The 26,395-nt window shown below is 46.7% G+C and overlaps 1 protein-coding gene across 1 annotated transcript in view; it reads left to right on the top strand.

The window, feature by feature from the left end:
* Positions 1 to 26,395, top strand: part of AGBL4 (AGBL carboxypeptidase 4) — a 1,455,026-nt gene that overhangs the window by 1,317,833 nt on the left and 110,798 nt on the right. The window contains exon 8 of the mRNA XM_069590969.1: positions 4,061 to 4,175. Coding sequence (XP_069447070.1) covers positions 4,061 to 4,175 — 115 coding nt within the window. The remainder of the gene's footprint in view (positions 1 to 4,060; positions 4,176 to 26,395) is intronic.

The raw sequence follows: 26,395 nt of genomic DNA, 5'->3' as shown, positions 1-26,395 counted from the left end.
CTGAGCATTTGCCTTGCCCCAGTGCTGAGCTGGGCGCTGACAAAATCCTGGCCAAGAGCTAGAGCTGTGTCCTTGCCCTCCTGGAAGATAGACGGAAGATAGATTCGCACAGCAGATGCCAGCCTCAGTCCCCCACACTCAGAGGTACTGAAACTACAACTTTCCTTACGTTTCTAAAACTGAACTCAGTTTCCATTTCGAGGCCCATTCTGCCAGGGGCCAGAAACTTAACCTCTGTAATCTAGGTGTCACCTTTCCCCAAGGTTGTGTGGTTTAAGCCAAGACTTCTGCTGCTCCTGGGGGTGGTGGACAAGTAGGCTTCTCACCAGTGTCATCATCTATCCGCTATGCTTACCTTCCATCAGTGGCATCCTTGTGACTCTCTGGGTCTTGGTCAGTGCAGAGCCCCTGCAGGTCACCACCACACCAGACCCTGGTTCCTGACTGCAAGCCTCTTTATCTTTGCTGGCTCTCTGCTAGGTTGGTGCCCCTACTACCGCCTTTTCCACCTTCAGGACATCCATCCATTATTATTATTACTTCCCTCCAAACCGCATTCCAGGCTGCAGCCAGGGGAAACTATCTCCAAAGGCCAGATCTGACCCTGACCTTGGCAATGGCTCTCCTGAGCTGTTCATACTCTCCAGCAGGACCAACAAGCCCCCATTTACTTCTCCTGCTTCTCTCAACATCCTCCCACCCCACAGCTTCAGCCAAACCAAATAAGAGCAACTGAGTAAACAACACACTTCCTATGTGCTGGATACTTTGCTCACATTAACTAACTCAGATCCTTATAATACTATTCTTCTTCTTAATTGATGAGGAAACTGAGAAACAGGGAGTTTAAGGCCACAGATTTAGTCCAGTTTCAGTATCTGTGCCTTTAGTCATGAAGCTACGCCACCTGGAACTGAAGAGCTCTCTTAAGAAACAGGTTGTTTTCTGTCTCATCTCCTAATCTCTGTGTAAGACTTCCCCTGCCTGGAACACCATGTCCTGGCACCTCTTTCATCTGGTTCACTCTACTCATTCTTTAAGTTTCCACAACCCCTTCTTGACTCCCAGGCTGGGTCAGGAGACCCCGGGCTTCCTAGGGCTCCTTGTGCTGTTCCCATCAGAGCCTTTGTTGGTAGGAGCTGCTCCCCCACCCACCACCATGCACCTCTCTGAGCAGGAACCTATTACACATCTTGGAATGCCAAGCTGCTCCTGGCATGGACCTGACCCTGTGAATGTTTATAGAAAGAGGAATTATCAGCTCAGCTAACACTCTACTTTGTCCAGGTCAAATGAATTCCTGGGGCTAATCTACCAATGGGCATTTATTGGGCATCTGATGCATGCCTGGCTCTGTACAGCGGGAGAAATAGCAATATTGAGCCTTTAGTTGTGGTTTGCTTGGTGCAGGTCATCGTGGCCAGGTGAGGTTGGCACAGGGCAGTGAGGTCGGCCACCCAGCTTCCATTTCCAAACTCTGCCACTTTTCCTCCTCTTCCTCCACCCTCTCTAGCCCCCAGTCCTGCTTTCTTCCACCTTCCTGATGAAGGATCTGCAACCTTGTTTACTGAAGGGGCAGAGACTGATCTTCAGGGGGTGGATTGTGTCTCCCAGAAGGAGGAAGTGTACTCTCCTCATTTGACAGATGAGGATCCTGGTACTTTGAGGGAAAGGAATGAAGTAGGTGGAATCATAACCTGTCATTGTGGGATGCATCCTTGGGAATTACTGTGTTCTTTCATCTAACTTTAAAGATAAGCCAAAACTAGAACCCAGGTTCTCTGAGTCCTGGTTTTTTGGCATCTCCAGTTCACTTTCCTTGTTCCCAGATCCCACAGACAGTCAGCTTCACAGACCACAACACCTACTTCTAGGCTGCATTCTGATTTTTATTACCCCCACTGCGTTTCAACCTTTGATCTAAGTGACTTTATGAGAGCACATTACAATGTTCAGGTGCTGAGACCAGCAGTCAAAATGCAGGAGTTCTAAGTCAGTCCCACAGAATTCTTCCAGATCATTACCGCTATGTCAGGATGAGGAAACTGGTCAGAGAAAACTAACAACCAGTCCATGCAGATCTCCAAGTCTGCACACTCTTCTTCCTTGGTCCATTCCACACTTTTGGCCCATACTGGGGGATAGCATTTCCTCTCCACTCTTGCTCTGACATTTCTCCTCATTTTCCTCTTCACTTACCACCCCCTCCCCAAATAAAAGTGAAAGATCTCCCAATTTCCTCCTCAATGGGAAAGATTCCTGTTGAACTGAGTCTGACCTCTAGCCAAGAGCTGAGTCTAAAACTTCTGCTTTCCTTGCCCCATGCTCACTTTGGGTGGCTGCAGCCTCCAGTCTGGCTTTGTTTCCTCTCATCCCCTTATTAGCTGCCTAATCAGCAGCACAATTAATCTGCTCATCTGTGAAGGAGGATGGCTCACAATGAACTGCTCCATTTCCAGAAGCCATTCTCTGAGGCAGCATGGCCAGGCCCTGAGCACTGTCTGGCTCCTTGATGGAGGGCTGCCCCGGGAGCTGGGGTCAATTAGTGGACAGATTAAGCGATTATTAGCCCCTAACAAGGGTGCTTGGCATCATTACCCTGCCTATTTACTGGCAAACCACAGCTTTCATATGAAAACCAACAAATAAATTAGGGCATCTGGTCTACCGCCATGTCAGCTGTGCAGTAAATGATGTCCAACTGGCTCTCGGCTTCCAATGGATTCTCAGCCCAAGATATCCCTCCCTGGTCACAGCAGCTCTGGAACGTGCCACAGAGTGACTTATCATTCCAAGAGCTAAGGGCCTGCCACTGGGCACATGGATTGTTCTTAGTTACCCCGCTGCTTCCTCCTGTCTGGCTATCAAAACCTACCTATCTGTCAGGGCCCAGCTCAAAGCTTCTTTCTCCTTGATACATTTTCTGCTCTCTCCAGCAGGGGAAGAGCTCTCTCAGTTCTCCTTCTGTGCTTTTGGAAGGGTTGTGTGCTCTCCTGTCACTTTCCAGCATGTCAGGCATCTCATGGAATGCCAGAGTTCCATTTTGTCTATATTTTTCAGGTCTCCGAGGAATAAGTAGAAACATGGAGAAAAAGAGGGTTGGGGCAAAGACTCTGTTCTTGTTTTCTTACCTCCTCCCCTGTAGATGTGTGCAGGCCATGGCCAGGACATCAACAAAGGTGGTGACAGGGTCAGGTTTGCGCTTCAGGACAATCCCTCTGGCTGTAGTGATAAGGGCATCTTCCAGAGGTTTTCACTGTCAACTAGGCCAGCTCTGGTTGCTCTCATCCGGGCCAGATTTGATGGTGGCCTAGAACAGAAGAGAGGCAGGGGGATGGAGATGAGGGGCAGATTTGCTAGTTTCAAAGAAGAGACACAGGGACTGCCTGACTATAGGAAAAGAGTCATGGAGGAGACAGTCCTAAATCTGGTGACCAGGAGGCAAGGTGGTATTTGTCCTAGTGAGACGCTGAGAAGGCAGCCAGCCCTGGGGTCTGGAAACAGAGGACCCTTTAAGTGGGGAAAGGAGTAGAGTTGGTGGTATCAACAAAACCTCCCTCTCTTTTTGTGACTTCTCTCTGTTTCCCAGTGCATGTTTCCCAGCCGCATGAGGACTGAGACCTCTTAAGGTCTTCGGCCCCACAATCATCCAAACTAATGTCAGCCTTTAGCTAGCTGGTAGTGGACCCATTAGGGAGCAACTCTGCTTTTATTGTTCAGAATTATCCTGCCTCTCCCCTATCTCTATCTGTCAAGACTCCAAGGCATAGCTCACATGCTGTCTTTTCCTGGAGGCCTTTCCTGTGCTCTTGAGCAGGACATGCTGTCCTCCAAGCCTTGAACTTCAATATTACATCTTGAGCTATGTCCTGGAAACAGAGATATTATTTGTAAAATTCACTGGGCAATACCTAATTCATAGCCATGTGCCCACAGTGGCTAACAACGTAGGCCCCCAAATCACCTCTGATCTCGCACTGTTTTTCCCAGCTGAGGAAAGGTACTCCCTCCTTCCTGAAATATGTTGACACTAACCCAGATGCTTCTTTTTTTTCCCCAGGGATCATTGACTTCCTCATAAGCCAGCACCCTGTTGCTCGTGTCCTACGAGAATACCTGGTCTTCAAAATTGCACCCATGCTCAACCCTGATGGTGTCTATCTGGGCAATTACAGGTGAGGGATGGGGGAGAATGCTTGGATGGTGGTATGAAAGCAAGAAGAAAAAGGGGCTATGTTTTTGAGGAGGAATTTTCAGACTACTCATGAGTTCATCGGCAGTTTCACCCCAGCTCCTGAGGACGTGATGAGCTGGTCTTGGCTAGTTCGTGCAGTCATGTGAGGTCACTTGCTGGAGTTTCCTGGGCAGTTTGCTGGATCAGGAACCAGGAGACCTAGTATCAGTTTTGGTGCCTACTTCCTGTGTAACCTTGGAGAATTCACTTTCCCTCTCTGATGCACTGCAGTTTCTCTTGCATAATTAAGATCATAATTACTTACCTGGCAGGGCATTTGTGAGCATCAGTGCTCACAAAGAAACAGTGGCGATGAATGTGCTTTTGAGCATATGGTGGTAATGACAGTTACCATTTTGTTTCTGGATTTCTTCTTGGAGATTATTAATGAAGGAGAGCCGCAGCCTGCATCATGTGGGTAGCATTTCTCTTTGGTGTGAGCATACTGGCTGGCCCCACACTCACTCATGCACTTTACATCTTGAACTCTTTCTCCTGGCTTAGCCGCATAATTTACAGCTGAAAATTCCACTGCCCGGGGAACCATCTGCTGAGAGAACATTGAATCCTCTGAGAGAGAGTGTGTTATTAGCCTTATTTCACCTTTGAGGCAACAGACTGGGCCAAAGTCATACAACCAGTAAATCACTGACTAACTTCACTGCCCTAATTATACAGCTTGAGAGCTGATTGGTCCTAGAATTCCTAAGGTAACATTCAAGCTCCCCAGCTTTGATGTAAGACTCTGTGTGACCTGTTGCCTAACCCCCCACCCTCTAGCCTTAGAATCATTGCTCTGGCATTCTAAGGAAGGCCTGGTTCCTTACACAGGTCCTGTTGGGGCCTGATACCTCACCTTCATAAAGGCCCTCTGTCCAGGTCTTCCTAGTCCCGTCCTCATCTCACTTTGTGTGTTTTTGTGTTAGTTGCTCAGTGGTATCCGACTCTTGGTGACCCCATGGACAGTAGCCCACCAGGCTTCTCTGTTCATGGAATTCTCCAGACAAGACTACTGGAGTGGATAGCCATTCCCTTCTCTAGGAGATCTTCCCAACTCAGGGATCAATCTCAGGTTTCCTGCACTGCAGGCAGATTCTTTACTCTCTGAACTACCAGGGAAGAGCCCCCATCTCACTAATCCTTCCTTGCAACTCAGTTTGTACCTTTTCTTCTGAAAAACATCCCCCAACCCCCCAAAAAGAATTGGCCATTCCCTTCTCTGAGCTCCCACAGGCCTGGCTATTGAATGTGTCTTACCCCATTGCAAGGACCCCATGGTCCTAAAACCACCAGAGGGAAAACATTGAGCCTTAATTGTCCTTGTGTTCCCCAGTGCCTATCATCAGGGGTCAGCACATAGTAGATGCTCAAAAAGAATTTGGTGGATACAAGTACAAAAAAAAAAGAGATGACTTTCCTGATGAAGGCACGGGGGTTCAGAGATCAAATGGGACTTGCCCAAGGTCAGTGGCAGAGCTCAGAGCAGAACCCACATTTCCTGACATCCTATCAGGTCCTTTTGGAACAGAGCTAGTTTAATGCTTTTCCAGAGTGTGGCAATTGGGTCCACAGAAGCTTCCTAGTACCCCTGGGTATGAGTTAGACAGAACCCATGGGATTCATGATGCCTTAATTAAAGACAGTTTTGCTTCCTCTTAATTGGCTCAAGTAATGGTTCATTAGCACTGGCAGGTTTTATGGCTGCTGCAGGCCTGGGAGCAGTGCCTTTCCACCTTTCCTGGACAGAATGCAATATTGGCGATAATGGTGGTGGAAGGACCATTTGATTGATGTTAACATTTCTGGTTAATTACAAGAGCAGCCATGGTCAGAGAGAGGTCAGTACTGTCCATTCCACATACTTATTTATGTCATCATCTGCTGTCCTGGGATGACCAGTTGGAAAGAGGTCTTTGACCTTGGCCAAAATGCCTTCTCTTTCTGGGCTTCAGATGGCCAGTGGGGGTGGTGATGGGGAGGTAACTGCTTTTTATATGTCCCCAAGCTGTCCAAGTTTTGTGATTTGGGCCTTTCAGGATAAAAGAATTCCACCCCCTCAGAAATGGTCCTGTACTGAAGTTTAAAATCTCAGCCTTCTCCCAGCAAGAGTATGTGATTCTCATTATAAGAGTTGAAGAAAATCTATAACCACAGGCATTAATCCTGTTGCCAGAACAGCTCTGGGTAGCAACAAAAAGCCTGTCAATCATGAAAATTCCCCGTTAAATATTTGGGGGATGTGAAAAATAATAAAGTCTACAAAAGGAGAGTTTCAAGGTACCTTAGAGGTTCTGTAGGCCAGCCCCTCACAGAGCTACCCTACCAGCCACAGCTCAGTGTCCCATGGTTTGGTGGGACTTGCCCAGGCATTACAGGGGAAGAATGGTTTTAGAGCTCAAGTAAATCTGGAAAACATACACTTGCTGCTGCTGCTAAGTCGCTTCAGTCGTGTCCAACTCTGTGCGACCCCGTAGACGGCAGCCCACCAGGCTCCCCCATCCCTGGGATTCTCCAGGCAAGAACCCTGGAGTGGGTTGCCATGTCCTTCTCCAATGCATGAAAGTGAAAAGTGAAAGTGAAGTCACTCAGTCGTCTCCGACTCTTTGCGACCCCATGGACTGCAGCCTACCACGCTCCTCCATCCATGGGATTTTCCAGGCAGGAGTACATACACCTAGGCAAAGTTAAAAACTCTCTTCTACACTAAGCTTTTTCCATTTTGACTATGCTAGTTAACAGGAATCCCAAGAGGGGAATATAGTGTTCAGTGTTTCCCAAGGAAACCTCTTTCTCCACCACCCTCACCTGCTCTACCACCACCTTCACACCACCCTGTCCCCAGGGAGGTTAGGGATTATAAAACACCTGGAAAATGCCAGTCCAAGAATTCTGCCCAGTGCCATGTCAGGCACTCACACGCTTGTCTCAATGCTAGCAGCAACTCTGTGAAGAAGGATCTTTGTGAAGCTTTCTATGCTTGCAAATAATAAAAATCTACTCCTTGCCCTCCAAATGCCTCTTCTCCCCCCACCCCTCCTCCTCTTTTTCCTTCTCTTTTTCTTCTCCTATGCTAAAGAACCATGTAATCGAATCTAGAAAGAGGCATCAGATTTCCCAGCTTTGACCATGCAAAGGTGTCTGATTCTTTGTGACCCCATGGACTACACAGTCCATGGAATTCTCTAGGCCAGAATACTGGAGTGGATAGCCGTTCCCTTCTCCAGGGCATCTTCCCAACCCAGAGATCGAACCGGGCTCTGCTATATTGCAGGTGGATTCTTTACCAGTTGAGCTACCAAGGAAGCCCTATATTTAATAATACAAGTACCAACACTATGGTATTTATAGTAAAATAGACAAGGTGCACTCTAGCATTTAATGGGCAATGATGACACCTGTCCCATGATAGATGATGTACTTTATATAAAAGAGCAGCAGTGTTTACTTACTAGACTCCTATGTGTGCTCCCAGACTCTGGATTATGGGAGGGGTAGAGAGAACCAGAGTTATAGCAGCCACAATACACTCTCTGGCAGCCTTCTATAACAGGAGCTGGTGTAACAGGAGATAGCAACAGTATTATGGTATCTAATGAAAACATAGGCCAGCTATACTGTCTGTCTGACTTTTGCTGTTTAGCTCCTAAGTTCTATCTGACTCTTGAAAACCCATGGACTATAGCCCACAAGCCTCCTCTGTCTGTGGGATTTCCCAGGCAAGAATACTGGAGAGGGTTGCCATTTCCTTCTCCAGAGTATCTTCCTGACCTAGAGATCAAACTTCTGTCTCTTGCATTGACAGGTGGATTCTTTACCACTGAGTCACCAGGGAAACCCTGTCTTTGCTGTCTCTGTCTCACTTACTACACTCTAATAACACTGGCCATTTTCTTCAGTTTAGGTCTGAGGTTTAATGCCACTTCACAGAATGGCCAGGCTTCCCTAGTGGCTCAGAAGATAAAGAACCTGCCTGCAATGCAGCAGATATGAGTTCAATCCCTGGGTCAAAAAGATCCGCTGGAGAAGGGAATAGAAGCCCAGTCCAATATTCTTGCCTGGAGAATTCCATGGACAGAAGAGTCTGGCAGGCTATAGTCCATGGGGTCAGAAAGAGTCAGACATGACTGACTAATACACACATGCACACACATACAAACACACACACACACACACACACACACACACACACACAGAAAGGCTGCCTAGATTCTCCAATATAAATCAGGCTTCCCATTACACTCTTTCAGAGCACTCTGAATTATCCTTTCACAGCCCTTGCCCCAGTTTGTAATCATGTGCTTATTTATTGAATGACTGTCTCCACCTCTAGACCGTAAGCTCCCTGAAGTCAGGACTTTATCCCCAAAGCCTGGCACAGTTTCCAGGACAGAACCAGCCTTTGATATATAACTATCCAAATGAGTCAATAAACTCCAGAGCAGCGCTTAGTAACTAGGAAATGGCACAGGGGCTTCCTTGATGGCTCAGACATTTAGAAACCTGCCTGCAGTGCAAGAGATATGGATTTGATCTCTGGGTTGGGAAGATCCCCTGGAGCAGGAAATGGCCACCTGCTCCAGTATTCTTGCCTGGAGCTGTGTTCACAGGTAGAGCAATCATCACCAGATGCCCTCAGCTCCCAACCCTTTACTTTCAGCAACTCAGCCTCCTAACCCTAGTTGTTTTGACCTTATGCTATTGTGACATAAACACTATAATGAGCTGCTCTAATGATTTAGTGAACTTTGGGTTCAGAGCCACACTTAGTTCTTGTACAGGGCATTACACTTAGAAACCACCTTGGATCATTACCACAACTGTTTGAGAAAGGAAAGTCAGTTTTTATTATATCCATTTGAGCAAAGGGGAAACCAAGTCTGCAGAGGTGAAGAGCTGTGTTTAAGGTCCCTTGGTGTGTTCAGGGCTCTCTACACTGCCAGACACCGCCTGTGTCCTACAAGCTGGAGACAGAAGCGGAGAACTAGCAGGCTAGCTTTCCCTACTCTCCGGAGCCTTCTCATCCTGAGGCAAGACCCTTCTCTCCCCAGCTTCAGTTCCCCGCTGCCCTCTTGGAAGAGGAAAACGAAGTGCAGGATACTTATCATTTAGCAGAGGCGCTGGAGATGGGCTCTGTCAAGAATGGCACAGCCGCAGCACAGATGAACCGGGGGACGTTATGCTAAGCGAAATAAGCCAGACACAGAAAGACAGATATTTTATGATTCCACTAATACGAAGTACTTAGGAGTAGTCAAAATCATAGAGACAGAAAGTAGAATGGTGATTTCCAAGGGCTGGCTGGTGGAGCTGGGGGAGGAGAGTTATTGTTTAATGGATATAGAGTTTCAGTTTTACGAGAGGAAAAGGTTTGGAGATAGCTGGTGGTGATCATTGCACAACATTGTGAACATACTTTATACCACTGAATTGTACACTTAAAAATGATTAAAATGGTACATTTTGTGTTATGTGCATTTTATCACAATGTAAAAATAGTGGTATAACGTATCAATGCAATTTGAGCATATTTGGAGAGGTTTAGGAGGGGAATCTCAGGCCTGGAAGGATAGAGGGATAAACACTGTAACTTCAGGTACTTACAGAGACAAGAGTTACAAGGCAGAGGTTGGCAGGCCTTTGGTGTCCAGGGTGACGGGCTGAGTAGGTCTGTGGTTGTTGGTGGCTCTCACCGTCCTGCAGTAGGTTGGCCATCCCCACACAGTGCAGCCCTTATTCTCTCTCTCCATCACCTCCTCCTCCCCATCACTTCCTTTGCACAGGAGACCCCTCCATCCCTACCTGTACCCCACGGGGCCTGGGTGATGTGCAGTTTTCCTTGCAGGTGAGAAACAGACTCTCCATCTCTATATGACAATATGAAACTCTGCATTAGGTTTGCACTTCTTAATTAGGTGCTTGTCATTGTGTATTCCATAGAGTCACGCATAAGTAAACAGTCGTAGACCTTTGAATAAATTTATTGGTTTTATTTATGTTTCTGGGCATAAAAATCTATAATTACCAGGTACAGCCTCCGTATCACTGATATTTAATGACAATTACTTTTTGTTACCATAGAAATGAGTCCAACATAGTTACCCATAATTTCTCATTTCCCAAACCTCACACATGCTGAATTGCAACATTACCATAGTAATTGCCTATTAGTCATCATAAAATACACAGTTACCCAAAAGATATTAGGATGCTGTGAAATTTCTCATCTTTGGGAAGCCTCAGTGCTTCTTGAGAGTACGGAGATGAGGGAGAGGAGCAGACCTCCACGGGTGGTACAGAAATGATTCAGCTTTATCGCACGGCTCTGCAGACCCCGCAGTAGAAACGGATGCTGCTACAACCCGCAGACATGCAACACATTCTGTCTGTTGGCCCTGGTGAGCTTTATGTAGCAAAGAATGCTCCAGCACAGTAAATCCAATTTAACTAAGGTTTGTCAAGGGCCTGCTGAGTGTCAAGCCCTGTGCTGCGCCTTAGGGAAGCAGATGGAGATCAGAGGCAGCCTTTGGCAATAAGAGGCCCAGTATTTGTACTAGAGGGGTGTGTGTCATGCTGCGGAAGCCTGGACATCATCAGAGCTAGTGCCTAAGTGCCTACTAACCACACATTATATATATCATCCCTGGTAACACTCAAAACAACCCTGAGGTGGAGGTAGTATTACGGCCCCTTTTTAATTAGGGAAGCAAATTGAGGCCCAGAGATACCAAAGAACTTGCCCCGGGTCCCTTAGCAGGAAGGGTCAGATCAGGCTTATGAATCCAAGCTGGCCAGGCCTAGCCTGCTACAAATTAAATCCATGGCTACACTGTATTGTGAAAGCAGGGAGTGCTTCCTTCTGACTAGGGGTGATGAGGGAAGGTTTTTGAAGAATGTATACAGTCCACCAGACATAGAAGGGTTATAAAGAGAGATTTTTACAGCAATCATCATTACAGAGGGTAAAACACCAGGGGAGGTATTTCCAGCACACACATACACACACTTACAAACAACACACATGTAGATACACACATAGGGACACACACACGTGCATGCACAGACGCTGTAACCAACCAACCCCGCTCACCTCAATAGCCAAAGAAGGAAGCATTCTCAACTGTCCAAAATAGAATGGAAAACAAAATTAGCTACGTAAAAAAATGTGTATCAGTATTCTATTTGTTCTTCGACAAGCATAAAACTGTGCGTTTTTCATCAATGGGAAGTGAGCACAAAGATCCACTGCAAGTTGCCTCACCAATTGGTATCTGCAAGCCCCTTCTCACTCTGCCTCCTTCCCTACACAGGCCACATGCCCGCAGCCCCCCGGCCACCCACCACCACCTTGCCGCCTCTCTCAGCCTCGTCAGCCTTGAAGTGGGATGGGGCCTCAGAGAGAGCTTATCCAGGGCCCCACCTAGGGCAAGGGAACCTTGAGAAGCGCCACCCTGATGCCAGCTCTGACTATTAGAGGGTGTTTATATCCACGCTAATGGAGAAGGAAATGGCAACCCACTCCAGCGCTCTTGCCTGGAGAATCCCAGGGGCAGCGGAGCCTGGCAGGCTGCTCTCTATGGGATCGCACAGAGTTGGACACGACTGAAGCGGCTTAGCAGCAACAGCATATCCACGCTAAACCTGTCAGCCATCATTTCTGCTTTCTGCCCCTGAAGGATTAATCAGGCTCGACCCATCTTCTACGTGGTAGCATTTCAGCTATTTGAGGATTGTGTGTCCCCACGTCTCCCCACTCCTCACTCACTCCAACCACCGTCAGCTCCCGTTCTCCTGGCTGAACATCCCCAGAGCTTTACAGCTTTTCATATGTGATCTGAAATCCAGTCCTCTCCCCGTCCTTCCTGCTGTCTTCTGAACATGCTCCAGATGTTTGTCACGGTCTATATTTGAGACATGGTGCGCAGGATGGTGGCTCAGAGGTTAAAGCATCTGCCTGCAATGCAGGAGACCTGGGTTCAATCCCTGAGTCAGGAAGGTCCCCTGGGGAAGGAAATGGCAACTCACTCTAGTATTCTTGCCTGGAGAATCCCATGGATGGAGGAGCCTGGTGGGCTACAGTCCACAGGGTCACAAAGAGTTGGACACGACTGAGCGATTTCACTTCACTCACTTGTGCAGGATGAAAAGTTATAATGATGAGTGTTGATGATGATGATGATGGTGGTGATAGTCATGGTGATGATGACGATGGTGCTGATGACGATGGTGCTGATGACGGTGGTGCTGATGACGATGATGGTGATGACGATGATGCTGATGACGATGATGGTGCTCATGACGATGATGGTGCTGATGACGGTGCTGATGACGATGGTGGTGCTGATGACGATGGTGGTGCTGATGACGATGATGGTGATGACGATGGTGCTGATGACGATGATGGTGATGACGATGATGGTGATGACGATGATGGTGCTCATGACGATGATGGTGCTGATGACGGTGCTGATGACGATGGTGGTGCTGATGACGATGGTGGTGATGACGATGGTGCTGATGATGATGATGGTGATGACGATGATGGTGCTCATGACGATGATGGTGATGACGATGATGGTGCTGATGACGGTGCTGATGACGATGGTGGTGCTGATGACGATGGTGATGATGACGATGGTGCTGATGACGATGATGGTGATGACGATGGTGCTGATGACGATGGTGCTGATGACGATGGTGGTGATGACGATGATGGTGCTGATGACGGTGCTGATGATGATGGTGGTGCTGATGACGATGGTGGTGATGACAATGGTGCTGATGACGATGGTGGTGATGACGATGGTGCTGATGACGATGATGGTGATGACGATGGTGCTGATGACGATGGTGCTGATGACGATGGTGCTGATGACGATGATGGTGATGACGATGATGGTGATGACGATGATGGTGCTGATGACAATGATGGTGATGATGATGGTGGTGCTGATGACGATGGTGGTGCTGATGACGATGGTGGTGATGACGATGGTGCTGATGACGATGGTGCTGATGACGATGATGGTACTGATGACGATGGTGGTGATGACGATGGTGCTGATGACGATGGTGCTGATGACGATGATGGTGATGACGATGATGGTGATGACGATGATGGTGCTGATGACGATGATGGTGATGATGATGGTGGTGCTGATGACGATGGTGGTGCTGATGACGATGGTGGTGATGACGATGGTGCTGATGACGATGGTGCTGATGACGATGATGGTACTGATGACGATGGTGGTGATGACGATGGTGCTGATGACGATGGTGCTGATGACGATGATGGTGATGACGATGGTGCTGATGACGATGATGGTGATGACGATGGTGCTGATGACGATGGTGCTGATGACGATGATGGTGATGACGATGATGGTGATGACGATGATGGTGATGACGATGATGGTGCTGATGACGATGATGGTGATGACGATGGTGCTGATGACGATGATGGTGATGATGATGGTGCCGATGACGATGATGGTGATGACTATGGTGCTGATGACGATGATGGTGCTCATGATGATGCTGGTGCTGATGACGATGATGGTGATGATGATGGTGCTGATGACGATGATGGTGCTGATGACGATGGTGCTGATGACGATGATGGTGCTCATGATGATGCTGGTGCTGATGACGATGATGGTGATGATGATGGTGCTGATGACGATGATGGTGCTGATGACGATGGTGCTGATGACGATGATGGTGCTCATGATGATGCTGGTGCTGATGACGATGATGGTGATGATGATGGTGCTGATGACGATGATGGTGCTGATGACGATGGTGCTGATGACGATGATGGTGCTCATGATGATGCTGGTGCTGATGACGATGATGGTGATGATGATGGTGCTGATGACGATGGTGGTGCTGATGATGATGGTGGTACTGATGACGATGATGGTGATGACGATGGTGCTGATGACGATGGTGCTGATGACGATGATGGTGATGACGATATGGTGCTGATGACGATGGTGGTGATGATGACAATGATGGTGCTGATGACGATGGTGCTGATGACGATGGTGGTGATGACGATGGTGCTGATGACGATGGTGCTGATGACGATGGTGCTGATGACGATGATGGTGATGACGATGATGGTGATGACGATGATGGTGATGACGATGATGGTGCTGATGACGATGATGGTGATGATGATGGTGGTGCTGATGACGATGGTGGTGCTGATGACAATGGTGGTGATGACGATGGTGCTGATGATGATGGTGCTGATGACGATGATGGTGATGACGATGGTGCTGATGACGATGATGGTGATGACGATGGTGCTGATGACGATGGTGCTGATGACGATGATGGTGATGACGATGGTGCTGATGACGATGATGGTGATGACGATGGTGCCGATGACGATGATGGTGATGACTATGGTGCTGATGACGATGATGGTGCTCATGATGATGCTGGTGCTGATGACGATGATGGTGATGACGATGATGGTGCTGATGACGATGATGGTGCTCATGATGATGCTGGTGCTGATGACGATGATGGTGATGATGATGGTGATGATGACGATGGTGGTGCTGATGACGATGGTGCTGATGACGATGATGGTGATGACGATATGGTGCTGATGACGATGGTGGTGATGATGACAATGATGGTGCTGATGACGATGGTGCTGATGACGATGGTGGTGATGATGACGATGATGGTGATGACAATGGTGATGGTGCTGACGATGATGGTGCTGATGACGATGATGGTGCTGATGATGATGATGACAGTAATGATGACAGTGATAGTGATGACGATGATAATGGTGATGATAAATAGACTATTGAACCTCCTGGATCTGGCCTTATTCTAGGTATTTTGCATGTATTGTTTTATTTAATTCTTAGAAAAACTGTATTATTATTCTCATTTTACAGGTGAGGAGACTGAGGCATAGGTAGATTAGGTAACTCCCTTAAGTTCATAGAGCTAGCTAGTGGCACAGGAGAAGGAAGGAATCATCACAAGCCTAGTTCTGGGGACATACTCCTGGGCCTACTTGCCCATCGCTATCTGACATTGACCTCTTGTCAACCTCAGTCCTTCCACTTGCATTCCTGCTGAGTCACAACCCCCGCACGCCAACCGCCTCCCCCACCCTTCCTTCTCTGAGAACCTTACAAGAAAGCATAGACTAGGCAGAAATCACACTGCTCCTTTGAACAAAGAGGAATCCAAGCCACAGAGAGGCTAGGTAATTTGCTCAAGGTCACACAGTCTGTGAGTCGCATAGGTTTCCAAGATGAAGCACAAGCGACACAGGGGCCAGACGAAGCCTCGCTTCCCAGAGACTCTCTCCCGTTTTACATAACCTGAGTGATGCTTCTACAGAGGCTGAAAGGACACCAGGTCTGGCAGCGTAATCAGGTGTCTAACCCACGAGTGCACACCGCCAAAACCAATTATTCAAATGAGCTTCCCAGCCAGGTTCCGCAGGAAAGGCCAGATGGCTAGACGTCCGTGGAGACTGCTCCCCATCTCTGTCCCTTCAAGTAGCCTTTCAAAGTTAGAGTTGATAGTGAGATGATTTTAATAATTGATTCTACAGTGGAGACAGGCCTCTGTGGGACAGTTACCCAGAATTAGGGGCTGAGGAGTCCAGAGGAGCAAAACATTGTGATAGAATAAAGAACTTCATGGGTCCCAGTCTTGGTTCCGAAACCACTGATGGAATAGCATCAGTTCCATGCCCAATCCTTCGGGGGCTCCCTATATACCATCAGAAGGAACCTGTACTCTTCAGCCTTGTCTTCAAGGTGGGCACAGCATTCAGGAAGCTCTTCCTCAGCTTCACCTCCCACTGTCTCCCTTGATGGTGTTCAGTGGCTCGGTGGACTCTTTGTGACCCCCTGGACTGCAGCATGCCAGGCTTCCCTGTCCTTGATTATCTCTCTTGCCCCATGGTCAAATGCTCACTCAGCAAGTACTTTGTCCCAAGCATCAACTGGGGACCTGTGGTGGGCTTGGCCCATGCTTGCCCTCAGGGGAGCAGTTGCCGGTGAGATGGATCTTGAGGGGTGAGTGGGTGTCAGCCAGATAGAGAGACTGGCACCACATTCTCAACCAAAAGAATAATACTGTTAAGTAACAAAAGTGATTATAATAATATAAGCATGAATGGAATTTTATAAGTTGTCAGACCCTATTCTAATAATTTTTAGTGATTATCCCCCCTGAAGATGTAGGCGTGATAACTCATCATGCTTCTGCCCCCACTCTCAGCCTACTACCACCCATGTAGGAGGAGATACAGGGATCAGAAAGACTGGGCTGCTGGTCTAACAGTGTCTCCCATTCTAATAAACTTTGTTTCTCTTTCAAAAAAAAAAAAAAGAAAGAAAGAAAGATAGATAGAGGTCAGAATGTTAGCTTTATTATTGATAGAAGTAGGATTTGGAAGGCATAGCTTGTATCTGTAGCTAAAATTGGCCTTCTTATACTTCACTCCAAAATTCAACTTCCCCACCATCCACAATTAAAAGATGCTTGCTTCTTGGAAGTAAAGTTGTGACAAACCTAGATAGTATATTAAAAAGCAGAGATATCACTCTGCCAACAAAGGTCTATCTAGTCAAAGCTATGGTTTTCCCAGTAGTCATGTATGGATGTGAGAGTAGGACCATAAAGAAGACTGAGTGCTAAGGAATTGTTTCTTTTAAACTGTGGTGCTGGAGAAGTCTCTTGCGAGTCCCTTGGACTTACAGTGTATGTTCGCACACTGAACAAAGGCTAAGGGGGAAGGTGGAAGCTGACAAGCCTAGCTACTTGGGGATTTTACACCAGCATGCAGAAGGGATTGCATTTTGTAACGAGCTCATAAGACATATAATATGCAAGGCTTGTGTGTAGAAACTGGGGGACATGATGAAAGAAGCTGGAGGAATAAGTAGGGACCAGTTTGTGGAGGATCCTGAGTGTCACACCAAGAATGAAACCATAAGACCAGCTAACATGTATGTAGCACTTATCTCAAACAAGGCAGTATGCCCAGTGTTTATATGACTGATCTCATTCAGTCCTTTAAACAACCCTCTGAGACAGGCAGAATCCATATTTTGCAGATCAGGTATGAGGCCCAGAGAGGTTAAACCACCAGCTGACCCATGGCCACACCAGAATCTTACTCAGGCAACATGGCTCTGGAGTCCACATTTGCAACCAAAGCCACTTCTCAGGTTCAGACCAGGTGGGCAAGGGTCTTGGCAGTTTCCAGATCTGTGAAGAGCTAAAGGACTTTTCTTCCCTCCATTTCTTCCTCTGCCACTTTTCAGTAAAGAAATGGAAATAGCTAATTCCTAGCCCCAAGTGCCAGGGTTTTTCCCAGGTAGCTCAGTGGTAAAGAACCTGCCCGCCAACGCAGGAAGATGTGGGTTTCGTCCCTGGATTGGGAAGATCCCCTGAAGAAGTAAATGGCAATCCACTCCGGTATTCTTGCCTGGAAAATCCTGTGGACAGAGGAGCTGGTGGGCTACCGTCCATGGAGTTACAAGGAGTCAGACTCAACTTAGTGACTAAACAACAAGCCTCAAAGGTCTTTAGACAATGTGCCCTCTTGAGCCTTTAAAATGGTTCTCTACTCTTTGTCAGTGTTCTTTATAGAGAGAAAAATAATCCATCAGTTCTGGAATTGACTTTCAACTCTACCCTTACATAGCTGTGTGACCTTGGCATTAGTTTTCCCATCTTTGAAATATGGAAATTGAGTTTTATGAAATCTCAGATCCTTCTGATTGGTGACTGGCTTTCAGAATTGCTTTCAGTTTCAGTGTGGAAATCCCCCCAAGTCCAGCAGGAGCCTAGAAGGGGGCTGCTGAATCCCAGAGCACATGCCCTCCCCAGGGAAGGAAAGGGCACTCCAACACTTCTCCTTGTCCACTAGGAATAAGCTCTGGGAGAAGGGGCACCCAAGGGTGCCCCTAGGGTCAGAGATGACCCTTTTCCCAGGTGTGGTCTCAGCACCCCCTTCCCCAGTCCTACCACCTTGCCAGAAGAACCACCATGACAGGGTCAAGACCTTGCTGACTCGTGGAGGTCAGAACCCCAAGTGCTCATCCTGGCTCTGCTGTGAACCTTGGCACACAGGGCCACCTCCCACAGATATGCAGTTTGTGCACTGCACACAGGCTCCTGGTCCAGGGGTCAAGGTGGGCTGCGACTCTGCTCCCATCTGGCCAGAGCAAGTGCCCACCCAGATGGGTGCCTGTTTCTAAGTTGTCAACCAGGAATGATGGGCAATTTGGCCTTATGTATAAAGGTACCTTTCATGCTAGGTCCTGCTTGAGGCCTAGTTTCTCCATGCAAACGCTAAGGGTATTTCATCCTCCCCTCAGCTCATATGAGTCCCTCTGTCAGGCACTGAACTGACTCCCAGGGCTGCCACAAAATATTGTAAAGTAGTTAACCTCCAATTAAAATAAATAAATTTATATTAAAAAAATAAATAAAATAAAATCTGCTTTGAAAAAAAAAAAAGAATATAGGCTTTAGAGCTGGGCACACCAGGTTCAAGTCCTGTCTCTGTCCCTTTTCCTTGCAAAATTAAGGAAAATTAAGGTTAGTAATTAAGGGCAAATTACATAACCTTTCTGTTTATTTCCATTTCTTCACATTTCTGTGAGTTGGCTATGTACTTGACACTGGGCTAACACTGAAGACTCAGTGGCAAATGAAACTGATTTAAATCTGCACTCCCAGTGCTTTTAGATTTCTGAGAAAAACATGAATTTGTCCAAGATCATAAAATAACTCAGTGGTAGATCTGGGGCTCAAACCCAAATTCTTCTGAGTTGGAACCTATGTAATTATCTATCCTTTCTGCCTCCACAGCCTGGGCCACATCCATGTTGTGATCATGTAAGAAGGAACATGAGGGAAGTGCTTTAAACATCTCAGTGGTGGTGATGGGGAATGGGTTGATATAACTGCCCCTTGTGTGCGTGTTTGGGACAAAGAGCACTGCCTACTACCCTCCTGTTTTCACTGCAGCGGGGCCCAGCCCACCTGCTAAGCATTTTGCAGCAGCTGTTGATGATAGATTGCCTGGCATTCTGACACTGGCCAATCAATAGAGCTGGAAGTTGCCTCGGGCCAGGGGCAATTGAATCCCAACCTTTTAGTGGCATTAAATAAAGCAATATTTATTTTGCTTTTGGTGCAAATATGCTTAATCCAATTCAGCTCATTGATAATGCTGAAAAACTGCTGCATTTGGGGGACAATTGTGTGCATGCCCCATATATCTCCACTTGTCCACGCCACCCTTCCAGGATCACACAGCCCCACATGCTCAGGGTGAGGTTGATCTGGAGCCACCAAGCTGCCTTCCTCTCTACCCTTTAGAGGAGATGAAAAGGAAATCATAAGGAGGGGAATTAAAATCATCGCTCCCATTCCAGCTACCATTGTTGCAACAGGGATGAGGTGTGGTGTCCTTCACAAGATGGAGCTATTTATTTGCCATTTAAATAATGTTCTCCAGAACCATTGTATCTCTGCCATTGGGCAGAAGAGGAGGAGAGCAGTACAGGAAGAGCAGACAAAGGAGTGGCCTAGCATCTCTTTCATAGATCACATAACCTCCTTGATGGCTGGAGGGACTGCAAAGGGTCACCGGCTTCAGTCAGACCTGGGTTTGAATCCCAGCTCTATATTCTGCTGCTGCCGCTGCTAAGTCACGTCAGTCGTGTCTGACTGTGCGATCCCATAGATGGCAGCCCACCAGGCTCCTGTCTCTGGGATTCTCCAGGCAAGAGTACTGGAGTGGGTTGCCATTTCCCTCTCCAGTACATGAAAGTGAAAAGTGAAAGTGAAGTCGTTCAGTCATGTCCGACTCTTCACGACCCCATGGATTGTAGCCTACTAGGCTCCTCCATCCATGGGACTTCCCAGGCAAGAGGACTGGAGTGGGGTGCCATTGCCTTCTCCGGCTCTATATTCTAGTGGTTGTCAAATGACCTTCTCAAGGTCATATCTCTCTTGGATTTTATTTGCTCATTTTTTTAAATGGGGATAAATTCTACCTACCTCACTGGCTTATCATGAGAGTATCTGGCATGTAACAAGTGCTTAAATACTTTCCAATATCTGTCTTCAAGTAATTATCTGGACCTTGTTTGCAAACCTTCAGAGCATTTGTTCATCTATTAATTTACTCATTTATTCAATAGATATATTGAACCTTCTCTGCACTTGGGTCTGAGTATACGAAGTTGGAATGGACGTGGGCAAAATGACACAGACATAGTCCCCACCCTCACTGGGCTGGCAGTTTGGAAGAAAAAAGGAAAGATACCCAAGAGTATTTCCTGCTCAAGAGAAAGATGTTACATATTACATGAATAGTCCATGAATTCTCCAGGCCAGAATGCTGGAGGGGGTAGCCTTTCCCTTCTCCAGAGGATCTTCCCAACCCAGGGATCAAACCCAGGTCTCCTACATTGCAGTCAGATTCTTTACCAGCTGAGCCACAAGGGAAGCCCAAGAATACTAGAGTGGGTAGACTATCCCTTCTCCAAGGGTCTTCCCAACCCAGGAATCAACCTGGGTCTCCTGCGTTGTGGGTGGATTCTTTACCAACTGAGTTACCAGGGAAGCCACATATTACACAGTTATTTATAAACTTGACTTTCATAAATTTGTATTTTTTAGAATGGTCCTAATGTTGAATATTCTATCTCATTGGTACCGTAAATAGCCCCACTTGTGTCAGAACTTGGGTCCTGATTTTGAGCCCATTCAGAAATTTTACCTTGAAAATAAGTAAAAAAATAATAGAGGACCAAGGAGACACAGGCCTAGAGTAGGCTTTCATACACAGTGACTCTAAAGTGGTGATCACAGGGGTGAAAGCCAGGCATCTGGAGGTCATCTTGTTCATTCCCCTGTCTTTAGGCAGTTGATTTGGGTCCTGAAACCACTGATGAGAAAGAACCTGTACCAGCAATGACCTCCTAGTGCCTGTGACCCAGTGAAGGACACAAGCATAACACTATTAGGAATGTGTAGAATTCCCCTGACTGTACATGCCACCAACTCTGGAATGTTCTCACTTGTCTTGACTTTGACAAACTTCCCATCTCCTCTTCAAAGCTCTGAGCAACATGAGAACTCCTAGAGGTAAGGATTGGGTCTGATGCAAATCTCAAATGTTGGAAAACTCATGCAATAAATGTTAGTTCAGTTCAGTTCAGTCACTCAGTCATGTCCGACGCTTTGCAACCCCATGAATCGCAGCACACCAGGCCTCCCTGTCCATCACCAACTCCTGGAGTTCACTCAAATTCATGTCCATCGAGTTGGTGATGCCATCCAGCCATCTCATCCTCTGTCATCCCCTTCTCCTCCTGCCCCCAATCCCTCCCAGCATCAGAGTCTTTCCCAATGAGTCAACTCTTCGCATGAGGTGGCCAAAGTAATGGAGTTTCAGCATTAGCATCAGTCCTTCCAACGAACACCCAGGACTTATCTCCCTTAGGATGGGCTGGTTGGACCTCCTTGCAGTCCAAGGGACTCTCAAGAGTCTTCTCCAACACCACAGTTCAAAAGCATCAATTCTTTGGTGCTCAGCCTTCTTCACAGTCCAACTCACACATCCATACATGACCACTGGAAAAACCATAGCCTTGACTAGACGGACCTTTGTTGGCAAAGTAATATCTCTGCTTTTTAATATGCTATCTAGGTTGGTCATAACTTTCATTCCAAGGAGTAAGTTTTAATTTACTTTTAATTTCATGGCTGCACTCACCCTCTGCAGTGATTTTGGAGCCCCAAAAAATAAAGTCTGACACTGTTTCCACATCTGTTTGCCAGGAAGTGATGGGACCAGATGCTATGATCTTAGTTTTCTGAATGTTAAGATATTGATAATTCTTTATTATTTGGCATTTCATTTAAATGAAATGAATCAATCCCTTTCCTAGACTATGTTTTTCTCTTTGTATTTCAACCTAACCTTATTCAAAATGTATGCTTCTTCCAACTCCCTAGCTTCAGAGATAAAGCCCAGTTACTGATGCCTTTGAATCATTTAATGAGAGAGCTGGAAGGGTCCTTTATGCATGAAATGTAGCCCCCTCATTCTACAAAATGAATGGAGCCTAGGAGAGGGAGATGACTTTCCTAAGATGACATAGACATTAGAGGTGAAGCCTGTCCCCTGGCCCCTAGGCAGAGCTCCTGCAACTTTACTAAGATGTTTCCTTCAGTATATATCAGCCTTTCTACTGATAGATTGGTTGCCAATAGAAGCTTTCTTTAAAAATCAGCTCAGAAAGAACCCAGCACAGGTACTGCTGATTTAAGAGTTCCACGAATGCTTTAGCTTCTAAAGCACTCCAGGATTCTTGAGGATTGAGTTGCCTTTGAATCCCCAGCCATACTCTGTTTTCATCTGAAGGTTGGATGAAGGAGTGGATCTTTCAGGATCTCTCAGCAATGACACTTTTCCTTCCATTTTGAATCTCACTATTTGAATCAGAGAGGCTCCCGGGAAGCAGCATGACCAAGTATGAAGATCATGGAGTCCAGGGCCAGGACACCTCCTGGATTCCAGTCTGGGCCCTGCGCAGTACTGGTTAGCTGCCCTTGGAAGAATGGCTTATTTTCTCTGGCCCTCAGTGCTCTCACTTGAAAAAAGTGCAATCTTCCTGTGTGGCTGGATGTTTCTGAGAACTATATAGAACATAGGAAAATGCTTGAGAAAGAATGAAATGTTTATTCAACAACTACGTTTAATGTCTGCTGTAGTCCAGGCTTTTTGTCAGGCACAGGAATACAAAAATGAATAAGGCATCATGCTTGCACTTGAGGAATTCATGGTCCAGTGGGGAAGACAACTCAACAATGACTATATCTTATGTGGTAGCCACCCTGATGGGGGGGGGGGCAGTGGATGCCTCGGGAGCAGAGGAAAAATACCCACCATGTGTTTGCAGAGAGTAAGTCAGCAAGCCTTCCTGGAGGAGATGATATTTAGGCTGAGACCATTTCCACAATATACCACGGTTACCACCAGGGCCACTGTCATCACTGGCTCCGCTTTCTTCAACGTTCATTCTGTCTGAGCATTCTGCTGGGCCATTTGTAGACATTTGCTCATGTTGCAATCCAGGTCAAGGTTATGTTCATTATACATATGATAAAACAGAAACCCAGAGGGGTTTTAAAAAAAGAAATTTTAAGGTCATATAGCTGGTAAGGAGCACAGCCAAAACATAAGCCTACTTGACTTCCAAAGCTTCTAGTCTTCCCAACATAACCTCACTGTTCTGTGTTATTCTGTGGGGCAAGGCTGGGACTGATGGAGAAAGTCACTGGAAGACAAATTTCAGCTAAAGACAGGGAAGATTTTCTTAACAGAGCTTTCCAAGAATGGGATAAGTTGTTTGGGGGGATGATGAGTACCAGGGCCTGGTGGTGTCATGGAACAAGTGACTCGGCCAAGACTTTGCTGAAGGCATTCTTATTTGGAAGAGGGAGAAATAAGTAAGCTAACCACCTCTAAGGATACAGTTGTTTATCATTAAATCCTGTTATCAATGACAGTGTTCCCTTCCAAATTTTTAGGTGCTCAGTGAAGGCTGGAAACTCTGTGGGAACAACACCCAGATCAATGGTTTCGCCTGCTTGGTGACCAGCCATTGGGAAGCAGACAATATGAAGGACCTGCTGGAGTTTCCATAAATTTGCCCACAGAGCCATACAGTTAGGGATGCTTTTGGTTAAAGAAGTAGGGACTGACCCTTCCACTTAGACAAAAAAAAAAAAAAAAAAATGAAATTTATAGGAAGGGGCTAACAGAATGAAGCAGAAGCTGGACGTCCAGATTTGGAAAACAACCAACTAACAGAGTAGCTCTGGAGGACAGCAAAAATGGCTGTTGGCAGGAATAATCTGCCTCTGTTCCACCATAGCACTGCTATATGACCCGACTGCCAGCTTCACATCACCTGATCCAAGTTTAAGTCCTGGGCAGAAGTAGCTGTGGCTTAAGTCTGGGCTTCTTGCTGCTCCCCTGACTACCAGGTCATCTGGCCCATCTCTCTTGTGTGGTGAGAGAAAAGGCACCACCACAGTCTCAGCATCTTGTAATGGTAGAGGAATGAACTCTCCCCACTCCATCTAATCACAGTCAGATGCTGGCATTGGCAGAAGAAAATGGACAGATGCCTACAACATTAGGAGGGAAGAAAGCATGGATATGAACTCAGATCTGCCTTATTTCCAGACTGGGGGAGAAAGCCAGGAGGTCATCCCTGACCACCACTGTCCACTGCCCATGCCAGCCCCTGATGGATCACAAATCTAGCAGTTTACGCCACTCATACAGCATGTAACACAAACCCATGGCAAAATACAAGGAGACAACAACGTAACATTTTTGACTGCCACCGTGTGCCAGAACCCCTGTGAAGTTTACTTTGTTCCATGTATTATCTCATTTAATCCTCATCACAGGGCCCTGAATTGTAAATGGACATGAGCCTGTGAGCAGATCTTCTTTCTCTAGTCTATGTTAGACTGTTTCTTGTGAGTGCAGAATTGTGAGAATGTTCATAAGCTGATCATGACTTCATCTGTTCTCTCAGGAAAGTTATTTGTAGCCTCTCTGTGCTTCAGTTTCCACATCTGCAGGATGGGAATAATAATAGCACTCCCTCATAAGGTCGACATTAATGAAGGATTTCACACTTAGTAAAGTACTTAATTTTTGAGACAAACAATATCAGTAACTGTTCTGTTGACTGTGACCCCTTGATTGTGATGGTAATGATATTGTAACATGCATATAAAACTCTGTGTCCACTCCACCGTCAGTGAGAAGCCAATACCAGCGCTTGATTCATCTAAATACAGAAATGTGAAGATGAAACAGTGAACCTACTTGCCAGGCACGGGAGGCCCTTACATTTCCCCTCCCACTCCCTTTATAATTCACCGTCACCACCTCCTCACTACACCAAATTGCCCACCATTCCTCCAAAAGCCTGGGTAGCTTCATAGTTCCTTTCTTTGCTTACACTTTTCCTTCTGCCCCCACACCATCAAACATGTGCAGTAAGACCCAACTCAGATGGCTTCTCCTCAATGAAGCCTCTCCCCATTGTGTCCCCAGGAAACATTAATTATTCCCCCATGGGGTTCCCAGCCTGCTTATTTTAAGTGAGAAAGGAAATTATTATTATTTACTCTCCAACCGCCTTGAAGAAGAGGTAGTCTTAGTGGTCCCACTGGTGGTCCCCGGTAGAGTCCTTTTTATTTTTTTTCTGAGCAAGGTGAGAGGTGGAATGTATATGTAATAAGTTGTAGTAGTAATATACGGTTAGTCACTCAGTTGTGTCCAATTCTGAGACCCCATAGAATATAGCCCGCCAGGCTCCTCTGTCCATGGGATTTTCCAGGCAAGAATAATGGAGTGGATTGCCATGCCCTCCTCCAGGGCATCTTTCTGATCCAGGGATCAAACCCAGGTCTCCTGCATTGCAGGCAGATTCTTTACCATCTGAGCCACCGGAGAGGGGGGTTAAATTTTATTACTTAAGGAATAGAGGGAAGGGTTCAGGAAACAAGATGGGATGGATTAAATAGTAAGACAGAGAGATAGAGAGAAATACAGGGACATTTGGGCAAAGAAAGGCCATCATCAGTTTTAAATCTGATTTAAAAATCTGCAAAGAGCAGAATTTTATACTACAGGTGATGGAGAATCATAGATGAATCTTGATCAAGAAAGCACGATCATCAGATCTGTGTGGGAGATATTCTGGAGACAGGAGAAGGATGGGTACAGTCATTTGAGTTGTGAGCAAGCACAGGGTTTCTGAAGTTGTCCCTCAGCCTGGGCTGGCCTGGAGAGTGCCTACAGCAGGCAAAGGTCCAGCAGTTGGAGGCACAGACCCAGAGACCTGGGGAAGGTCCCTCCTCCCAAGGACAAGTAGGGCTGTGAGTCAATCTGGAGGAAGAGCAGGAGGAAGAGGGAGAGGGGGAGATCAGAGGTCCCGGTCGCCTGTCCTAGTGAAGTAATGAATGTGCCCAAGGGAGGTCATGGAGAAGGTGGGCAGGGTAGCTCTCACTGAGCAGGTGACCTTTGAGCTAAGATTGGTGCTAAGTGAGAGT

Source organism: Ovis canadensis, chromosome 1, assembly GCF_042477335.2.
Source record: "Ovis canadensis isolate MfBH-ARS-UI-01 breed Bighorn chromosome 1, ARS-UI_OviCan_v2, whole genome shotgun sequence".
NCBI lineage: Eukaryota > Metazoa > Chordata > Mammalia > Artiodactyla > Bovidae > Ovis > Ovis canadensis.
Note: the sequence above shows the minus strand (reverse complement) of the source record. Positions and strands in the feature narration are given on the sequence as shown.